This window comes from Convolutriloba macropyga, chromosome 11 (assembly GCF_964194025.1).
Source record: "Convolutriloba macropyga chromosome 11, txConMacr16.3, whole genome shotgun sequence".
NCBI lineage: Eukaryota > Metazoa > Xenacoelomorpha > Acoela > Convolutidae > Convolutriloba > Convolutriloba macropyga.
The window spans coordinates 39,045,074-39,055,007 of NC_134478.1; the positions used below are offsets into that span (position 1 = coordinate 39,045,074).

Below are 9,934 nucleotides of genomic sequence, written 5' to 3' on the forward strand. Positions count from 1 at the left end.
ACCCACCCCTACTTCACGACACATGCCATCCCACACGGATGCTTCAACGCCACTTGGTTTCAACAAAATATCCTGGCCTCGACTCTAATAAAGTATGGACGTAATTTTTCCTAAACCCGTGTTCACGTAGTTTCGTGTTCCTCAAGGCTTCATTCCTCAAGCCCAGTATATTCATTCCTCAAGCTATGTCAACCTTATCATATGCACAATTTTGCTTTAGGTTGTACTTTCTTAACCTTCTAACACTCCCCATTAAATTGCACACCACAGTTTCTAACTATCATGCACCTCCTGTGCGTTTTTTTTGCAAAAAATTTTTGTCATAAAATTAAAATTGTCAACCTGGGTCCTCTCAACCTGCCACCAATCCAATCTTTAATTTCATACTAGGTCGTTTATGATTGTATAATTTTTTAGTCGTCATGCAGAGATCATATTTGATTTGTTGGATGTCATAAAAGGTCATATATGGTACAAAAAACGTTCACTGGTGCCATTTCAATTATTCAGAGGGAATTCATTTTTCATATATCGTATATCCAGAATATATGTTCATATATCGTTAAACAAAAATTTTAAACATATACGTACTAGAAAACTTAGTCGCAAAATTTGTTTCCCCTGCTTCCAATATAGGCATAAACTGGCTTTAGAGAATATGAAAACTTTAGTCATAGAGAAACATTTACTCTTTCTTTTAGCGCCGAACTTTGTAATTAGTATTGCTTTCAGGATCTATTGGCTGATCAAATATTGATACTGGGCAATCACATAACTGACACCGTATCGATTTAATTGAAAACGTAAACCGAAAGAAAAAAGGATGCATGATTTTTGGTAATCATAATAAGATCATATATGATTTTTTGGATACATACTAGCATCGTACTTAGAAATCAAGTTCCGATGGCATGATATAAAATATGATCCTTGTATAAAATCAAAGAAAACTCAACCCGGGTTTATACAGTTGCAGCTGCTGCTGCAGCTGCAATTAGTTTAGAGGCTCTAGAAACACAGGCATTATTATTTTGTCCCTAATAAAAAAATGAATTCGGAGACATCACAATATTGCATTTTTTTCCTGCCAAAACAAGAACGAAAATTATTGTCAATTTTCGTATCCGCATCATCAAGAAAACAAAGTTTCCGTTCAGAACAAAAATCATTAACTTAAATTGCAATGGCCATAAAAATGTACTTTGTTCATTTTATCCCTCTAAAAGTTACGAGTTTGAAGATAGATGGCTCCTAATAAGAGCAACAAAAGATACGATGTGAAAATGAAAAACATAATCAAAATCACCTGCATCGATACAGAATCCGGAAGTTATTTGAGATGTTGTTTTTCATCAAATCAGAACAAATTTCAATCGAGCAATAAATTGTACGCATAGTCATCTTGCTTTGAAATTCCTTTTAGCTTGTCTAATATTCAGCTTTTCGATCAGATGGAGAGAAGTATGAAAAAAATAAATTTCATCTTGCTTTTGATTTCATTGTCTGTTGATCAATTTCGCTGGATGAGGAATGGGAATGGTCTCGGTGGTGTGTGGGGAGCTGAGTTCGAGATGGAGTGTCCCAAAGACAAGTTTGATTGTAGAATGTCAATTCCGAAACAAACAGGTGTGAAGTGAAATGAGACAACTGTTTCCACACTAACAATCTCCATTTCAAAATAATTCTACAATGCTTTGTACTTTTTGATTCACCGTCTAAACGTCTCACCTAAATATACAGTCAATCAAATTGTTGAAATTGCTTATTGATTTATCTTTAATTTTTTTCTCGAAGTTTAAGTATAAATTTGAAACATTAAACTGAGATCGGAATCATGTGATACGTTTTAATGCTTTAATTTAAATATCTACCTATTAATGCTCCGACCACTTTAGTGGGGGGGGACTATATACTCAAAGGGGTTTTTGATAAGTCAAATTTCGCCCATAGATACAATAATCGTAGAGAGCTGTGTTTGCTATCATAAGAAAGCCCTTCAAGCGTAAAACTGTGAAATCAAAAGATTTTGTCTTAATTTCTTTTTTTCGAGGAGTTAAGAATGTTCAAAGTTTTTTTTGTGAACAAACAATGTTTGCCGTAATTTTGTTCAGTTATAGCTTCATTTTTGCTCAATTTTTGTATAGATTGTGTATCATTTTGCATCTAATTGCTTTTTTCAAAAATTTTTTTCCCGCTCAAATGTGGAAGAATTACGTGTTTTTAATAGACTATCAGTGATAAATTAGTTGTTTTAGGTCTCCAATCAAAAGTTGGAAATGATTTTTTCAATAAAAAATCACAATTTTTAGTTTTTGATGGCAATTTCAGGCAGTCAATTTTTAGAACAAGTTTCCATTAGAAAAAAATCTCATTTTACGATCTGTTGAAATCCAATGAAAACCTATTTTGTGTTCAGGGAATCGTTTATGGCCTTATCGCTGCGACAAGCAAAAATGGTTGTCGTAAAATCTAACTGAGTTTTACAGATATGCTTCCTTTTTTGCTTTCTAGAGTAAAATGACTGCGTCTCATTAACGGAAAGCACACATGGTTGCCTAAAGACAAATGATTAAAAATATCTAATGCTTTGAATTGATGCCTGAGGGCTGTTTTGACATTGAATAATTCTTTGCAAAAAATGAGATTTTGAAAATAACTCCATTTTTACACTTATTACTATGAAATTAATGGTCGGTTCCCCTAGATACAGGTCCAATACTTCTTTTGCCAACACCGGTATTAATATGGTTAGTGGTTTTGCGTTTTAATTGTTAATTTTTTTTGACATTGATACTACGGGGATCACTGCATCGACAGGTATCTTTGAAAGTAATATTGATCGAGAAACAAAAATTTAGCTGATACACAATTTTTGGCAAAAAAATTATGATTTTAGTGGCTTCGCAACTATCCTCTGCCAATTTTCCATACGAATTTTTTGTTTTGGTTTTTGACTGTTTTAATTTCTTTGTGGCCACAGAGTTTAATCTGATCATCAACAATTCTCAATGACTTCTTTTTGAGTTAAATGATATGCGTAAACTGAAAAATTTTGCTTTTAATGGTTTTTGACAAAACGAGTTTTCTTGAAAATGTTACTTTTTTTATTTTTTATTCTTGTTGATGTTTTGTCATGTTATCACATCATTGAAATATCCAGTTGGCACAAAAAAGGAGTTCTATTCAATTATACATTTTTTAAACAATTTCTTTTCGATTGGTTTTGATAGTTTTTTCGCATTTTCAATTGAACTTTGGTTTCTGCAAGTAAAGTTCGATCTTCTCGTGGCCATAGGAAGTATTCCAACCATGCTTTTGAACTATCATTGAAACCGATCTCTGCCGTCCAATGAGAGCTAATGGTTTTTAATTCTTTGAATTTTTTCCGTTTTAAGAGCTTCATAATTTTTGGTAACTTCTCCTTTTTTTTCGTCTGCTACAGTATTAGCTTAACCACCATGAGGTTTCATCCAACTTCTTGGGATTGCAAGTTAAAATTTTCTGGTTTTCTTTTTACAGTCCACGCTTATTAACTTGGACACCAGGGGTTTTCACAAAAATACTGAATGGTTAATATGTATTTCTTAATTTGTCTTTTAAAGTACAACCCCCTTCAAAAAATGTTCCATTGAATCTTCAGTGTTATAAAAACCATGATGAAATACAAAAGATACCTAAGATTTTTATAGCTTCAATACTTATTGTTTTCGTAGGTTGCTGGTAACTATCTGAGTGTTTCTGGTTCTGCAGTTATTTTATAGTGCTGTCACAAGACTAAGTCTCACCAGAGATGAGTGCCATTGTTTTCTTAGGGAACAAAATTCAAATTTATCTAGAATTCATTGGTGTAGATTAAATGCTTTCTATCGCCTTTGAATCTTTTTTGTTTCAAAAAGTTCAATGGTTTTTTAATTTTTGCTCCTTTTTCCTGTTTTTATCATGTTGTTTTCTAGTCTCATCAAGGAAGAGTCAAATCTGCTTTTTTATTAGGAACGAGTGATTTTGTTTACTTGAGCTTTTATCTGATGATGTTTTGACTTCGTTACTAAGCGCTTTTAAAATTATAATGAGTTTCCATCGCATTTTTTTGTTTTTTCTTTTGTTTAAATTTTCTCCCAGTCTTCCTAACTCGTACAATATGATACCAAAAAAGTTTCATACACCTGAAGATTTTTTTGAAAAGCATTGTAAACATCAATGAAAACAACATATTCAGTTGAGATTTGTTCTAATGACGAGTTATTAAAACTTTTTTTTGGACGCCTAGCAGACGGTTTATATAGTTTTGCATACATGTTTCTAACAGCATTGGTATCAATTTCATTCCAAAACTTGACACTTTTTCTCCAAAATTCTCCCAAAGAACTGCTTGTTTTCATAATTGTTAAACCACAATTTCCCAGAAATTCTATTTGTATTAAGTTCGGGACTGTTTGATGACAACTTAAGAACCTCTTGGACCCTTTTGAAGAACTTGAAGTCAATTTTTGGTTCATGCTAAGGATTATTATTTTGTTGAAAAATGAGGTCTTAAATGTGAAATTTTTCCTCGCAGTGTTTAAAAATTTCAAAGTAGTGGTGAAAGGTTAGTTTGTTTGATCATCTAAAAAAATTCCCTCACCTGATTGTGTTTTATCCCAAAAAATAAGAGATCTGATATTTTATTTTTGTCATGAACTTTTGCTCCAATTTTTAGAATTTTCTTTTCTTTCCGCATAATTCCTTCACCAGGGAAGCTGTGAGCCTGTTAACTTTGTAAGCAAACATGTTGTGTACTGGATATTGATTTTAGGCAAAGTTGCCTGAGGTTTTGTCCATGAAAATTGGAGAAGTCAAATCGCAGCACCGTGGCAGATAGAAAAAGACCAGAGCAGCTTAACCATCTTTTCTGTGTAAGCGGAGATAACGAGAATAAAAACTCGTTAAGGCTTCAATATTTCACGTTTTTCTTCATGTTATAACGCAGATCAAATGTTTTGAGCAAAAAAACGCTTAAAAACCCCAAATTCTGCTGTACGTAGCTTTTTGATACCGTAGTTTATTTATGTATCAAAACAGAAAAAGATCCGCTCCCTTTAGCGGTGAGTGATGCAGGTTTTGGTAAGGTTTGTTGTGAACTTACTTGTGAAATATATTTCAACATCACAGTCTCTGCATTTCATCCTATTTATAGAGGGGATATTTCGAACGTTTTTTTGAAAATAGTTCTCAGATTTTCACCTATTCTTTCCTGGAAGGAAACAGCTGTTTAACTATGAACAAACAGTGAAACAAATCTTGACTGTCTACTACACTGGCGTATCCAAAGCCATCTGCCACCACAAAGCGTCTCTGGTCAAGGCTCCCTCCCACGCATACTGCCAGGAGGGACTGTTCTGTGCCCTCATTCTAACTGGAGAAGTGACCTATCTCATCAAGTACGACAGTCAAGATGGAAGTGAACTGCGCATGTGTGATCTATTTGCGGAGTCAAAACACAGCTGCAAGTTTGTTCAATTTTACAGTTTTCCTCAACGTAAAAAGAATTTCCAAAAACGAAATATATCTCGACAAAATCCTAAGTCAAGACTGGCGTAGACTCCATTGCTGGTCTAACTCTTTAACATACAGTAATCATGCAGCTGTCGTAACGCTACATCTTTCAATAGAGTGTAATTTGAACGAATCTTGAGATCTTGCAAGATTAAGGTCCTACTTCGACTTAATAGGTGATCTCAAAAAGCAAGAAGAAATAGTGCAAACATCTTTTTAACCAAACTAAAATGTTTTCTAAGTCAACCTTTGAGTTTTATTGTTCCGACCCCCTCTTTAGTTGGGAGGGAGGAACTATATACTCAAATGGTTTTTTGTTGAGAAAATTTTGGCCGATCGATATATTCATCATAGAGAGTTGTGAGTTATATCATTAAAAAGCACGTACATCCTATAAAATGGAAATAAAGAGATCCTTTCGAATTTCTTTTTTAACAGGGAGTTATCGAGGTTTAAAATTTATGAATCTTCGACCGTTTTCGTTCACATTTTCAGTAATTTTTGCCAAAATTTGGCACAATTTTGCAAATATAATTTAAAATAAATCAAATTTTTTATTGGTAGTGTCATTGTTACCCTTAGAGATAAGATAATGTTGCTGAACTGTTTGATTGGAGTCCTTTTGGCAAAAAATTGTGAAAAAATTTTCAAAATTCAGACTTTTTCATCAAAAATCTGCTTTTTTGGTCCAATTTGTTTGAGTTTGGCAAAAATGGAGACAAAAAATTTCTGACGCAATCTCATTAAACTCCAAAGGAAAGCTAGTTGAAAATCAGTGGCCTCTATAATGTCTTCCGGAATTAAATATTTGCCAATTTTTTGCTAAAACACGTCATTACTTTTTTTACTATTTGAAGTATTGCACTCAACAATTGGTCTAATTGGCAAACATTTGGAACACTTGGGCAGTTTGTTGGACGCTCAGCAAAATCAGCGACAGGTCTGTAAAAATCATGGTTTCTTACAATCAGAAAATTTTAAACTTTTTTTTGGTGCTGCCTTTTTTTCAAAATTTATTTCTTTTGTTTTCTTTTAATACTTATTATTGTAAAAACTTTTCATACACGGCTCTACTAAAGACATCTTCAATTGACGTGAAAAAGACACCAAATGTAGGTATTTTTATATTATTTTTTCAAACAACCTAAATGTTTTTATGGCTTTGAAGAAGAGTTTCCGTAAACTTTACCCGAATTCTTGTTCTGCCTTCAATTGTTATTCTTTTTGCAGTCTGCTTGCTCAGCCTATCCATTCAAATATCCAAATAGCTCCTTATGAGCAGAAATTGAATCTAAGAAATGCATTCGGTTATTAGCTAAGGTCTCATATGTCATTGAATGTGTTTGTTTTAAGGATATTTCAGCGATTTTTTGAACTTATCATTTTTTTATTATTAATTCTGTCAATTATTAGCTCATTCTCAGTAAATACATGTCTATCTTTTTACCATAAGATAAAAAAGACGGATTTTTCAAAAGAACGGTTTCCTGGTTTTGGTACTATATTTTTCGTACAAAATTTTGTGATTTTATTGCATAATTGCCCATTTTGCTGTTGTTTTTGTTTTTTGGTAAATTGTCATATTACATTATAATCCAACTGAACAGATGATTTACAACATTAGTTACTGAACAAATTTATTGTTTTTATAACTTATGGTGTTAAGGGCTGCGAGACCGTTCCCTTGCAGTTTTTTAGTTTTTCCCTGTATTTGTTGTTAGTTTTTGTTGTCATATGACAAGTACTAGGTAATTAGCGGTCTCAAAGACCAAATTTAAGTGCATGAATGAACCTAATAACTGATATCTGTTTATAGCTAATGATTTTTTTTTGATTTTCAATTAATTTTTTTCGAAAGGAAAATAAAAGTTTTCTTCGCTTTAACGCTTCTTGTTTGCCTTTTTTGTAATTTACACTGTAGAATCACTTTTGTAAATTAGCCTCAATTTGGCGGGATCTCTATAATGCTTTTGAAGAATAATTTTTCGATTTGCTAAACGTTTAGACTGATGTCTTCAGGGCTCAGACAATTTGTTTCGGAGAATTTTGTGAAATTTAGATGTTTTTTCATTTTTAGTATTTCTTTTGCAGTCATTTTAGATAGTTGTTTTTACAATAGAAGACCTTATGATGTTCAAAGAAGAGCCAAATGTTTTTTTATTGCAGTTATTATTTTATCAATTTAGTGGCTTCAACACTGTGTTTTCATAAATTTGTTTGTAAAATTTTTTAGTTCAGCATGCGTTTAAAGTTATTCTGTAGTCTTATGACTTATTCTCACTAATAACCGGCCGCAATTAGGTTTCAACGGAGTTGAAAATTAAACTGTCTACTCTTTTAGTTGTTGTCTTATGTAGGCTATGAACTTTGAAAATGCTTTTTTTTTAAAAACAGACAACGGATTTCTAGGATTTGCAAATCTTATTTCTGTGAACTTGTAGCTTGGTATCTTTATAGGCAAGTCGCATCCCTTATCTGTTGAGCTCCAATTTGCTTTTTATAACGGTTTTTCCCCTCAAATGTTCTTTCTTCTTGGTACAACCAGTTTTCTAAAAGTATTCGTGATTTATGCACATTCGCCCAGTTTTGTAGGTTTTTGTTTTTATTTTCTCAGTATCAAAACAACGGTCGGTTCTCCGGTGATTTGGAAAAAAACGCAATCAGAATTTTTTAATGTTTTTAGTGATTACATTAATGTTTAATTGGCTGGGACATCGTTTTTGTGAAAATTTTTTTTGCACTTTTTTTCTTTTTGCCTGTATACGTTGTTTTCTTTGTAGTCGTATGACATATCCTGGATAATTAAAGGTCTCATTCGATATCTCTGGAGGTATAAAAGAATCTCTCAAAGATTTTAATTAATGCATAATGTTTCTAATTAGTTTTACATTAATTCTTCTAGACAAACAACGTTTTGTTAAACTTGGCCCCTTTTGCTCATCTCTTGTCGGCTTGTTACCAAGTCGCATTGAGGAAAAGTCCCAGGTTTTTTCTAATGAAGTGTAGGTTAATCGTCTTTAGCGTATAAGTTTTAGCGGATGCTTTTTTGATTTGGTTATTAATGGTTTCCGAAAAATGGACAACGTTTTTTGGTCGTAATTAATATTTGTAATTATTTGATTTTTATCGCCGTCTGTTCTGGTAGTCATATTATGGCAGTTACAGGTTTCATCGGCCTTCTAAGGTAAATATTTTTTATTCATTTTAGTAGTTTGTTGAACAATATGTTGATATGGTAATATTTTTTATCTCTTCCTCATTTGGTAGACAAATAAGTGAAAAATGTAGATGAGCAGTGTCGGAACTTTATGTGCGAACGCACATTACCGAGCCTCCTTGTCAGTTAAATTAATTTTGCTTATCCTATGTAAAATTGCTTAGAGCAGCGATTTTCCTCACGAACACTAATTATTTCTCGCGATTATCTTGAAGCTCTAAGGAGTTTTATTGTATATTTTTTTTTCTCCTGAGCAGTGAGTTGGTGACCCGAGTGACAGACGGGGCGGGTGGACAGTGTCCCAATGTGAACAACCCCTGTCACTCAAGCGAGGAATGTGATAGCAGGATTCTGGGTGCTTTCAGGTGCCATTGTGACCCATTTGCACCCCCTTTAGTAGACGTGGGTGACGCGTGCGTTAATGGCAAGTTGGAAATTTTTCCTTAGTAATCCTGATCGCTGCTTTCCGGCGCAAAAATCGATCAGCTGCTGAAATAGCAAAATGGAACAATATTTTGTTCACTGCTCAACCGGAAAATGAAGTGCCAGAAATTGCCGGAGTTTGTTTTTGATAATTTGGGGGTTTGGTGGGCAATTAAATTGCCTGAAAAGATCAGATATGAACCAAGATTTCAGTTTCTTTTTGTTTTTCTAAAGCAGTTACATACCTTCGCATAAGAGCCGCAACTTAGAATACAACAATCAGGAGCACAGAAGCAAGTTGGTTAAAGCGATATCCTAACTCACAGATCATGTCATCTGCAAACAAAATTTCTGACTGGTTACTTAAAGTGTTATATTTTAACAAAACTGTAAAACTAGAGTCACTTTAAAAAAAAAAAATGTCGAGCAATTGCCTTAAAATTGCATCTTTAAGGGATTCATTATGTTTATTGACAAGAGTAAGAAGGGTAAAGACAAAATCGAAGTATTGAATGGTTAAATAATTTATACCTAATGTATATTCATGTGTTAGTACAAAAACAAACACCAGTGAAGTTAAGACCGGTCTGCTTCTGTTTACCCCGAAAATAACCAAAATTTAACTGAATAACACACTTGGCAATTCGTTGAAAAAGGAAATCATCATTGATTGAATTAAAAAACTAATTAAATTAGAACAAAACTGAAAATATGAATTCAACGTCTATTCTTTCCCCAAACCAAACTTCAAACGCTAGGATT

At 33.1% G+C, this 9,934-nt stretch overlaps 1 protein-coding gene across 1 annotated transcript; it reads left to right on the forward strand.

The window, feature by feature from the left end:
• The first annotated feature begins 1,373 nt into the window (after positions 1-1,373).
• LOC142349662 (uncharacterized) lies at positions 1,374-9,290 on the forward strand. The gene is made up of 3 exons (XM_075401380.1): positions 1,374-1,626; positions 5,267-5,486; positions 9,007-9,290. The coding sequence occupies exons 1-3, from the start codon at positions 1,452-1,454 to the stop codon at positions 9,194-9,196; spliced, it is 585 nt and encodes a 194-aa protein (XP_075257495.1). The 5' UTR covers positions 1,374-1,451; the 3' UTR covers positions 9,197-9,290.
• Positions 9,291-9,934: the final 644 nt, after the last annotated feature.

What these genes read in the sequence shown, in the direction of transcription:
- LOC142349662 (XM_075401380.1), top strand. Translation starts at nt 1,452, where the DNA reads ATGGAGAGAAGTATGAAAAAAATAAATTTCATCTTGCTTTTGATTTCA. An exon ending in GTCAATTCCGAAACAAACAG is followed by an intron (nt 1,627 to 5,266) that starts GTGTGAAGTGAA and finishes ATGAACAAACAG; the next exon opens with TGAAACAAATCTTGACTGTC. An exon ending in GAGTCAAAACACAGCTGCAA is followed by an intron (nt 5,487 to 9,006) that starts GTTTGTTCAATT and finishes TCTCCTGAGCAG; the next exon opens with TGAGTTGGTGACCCGAGTGA.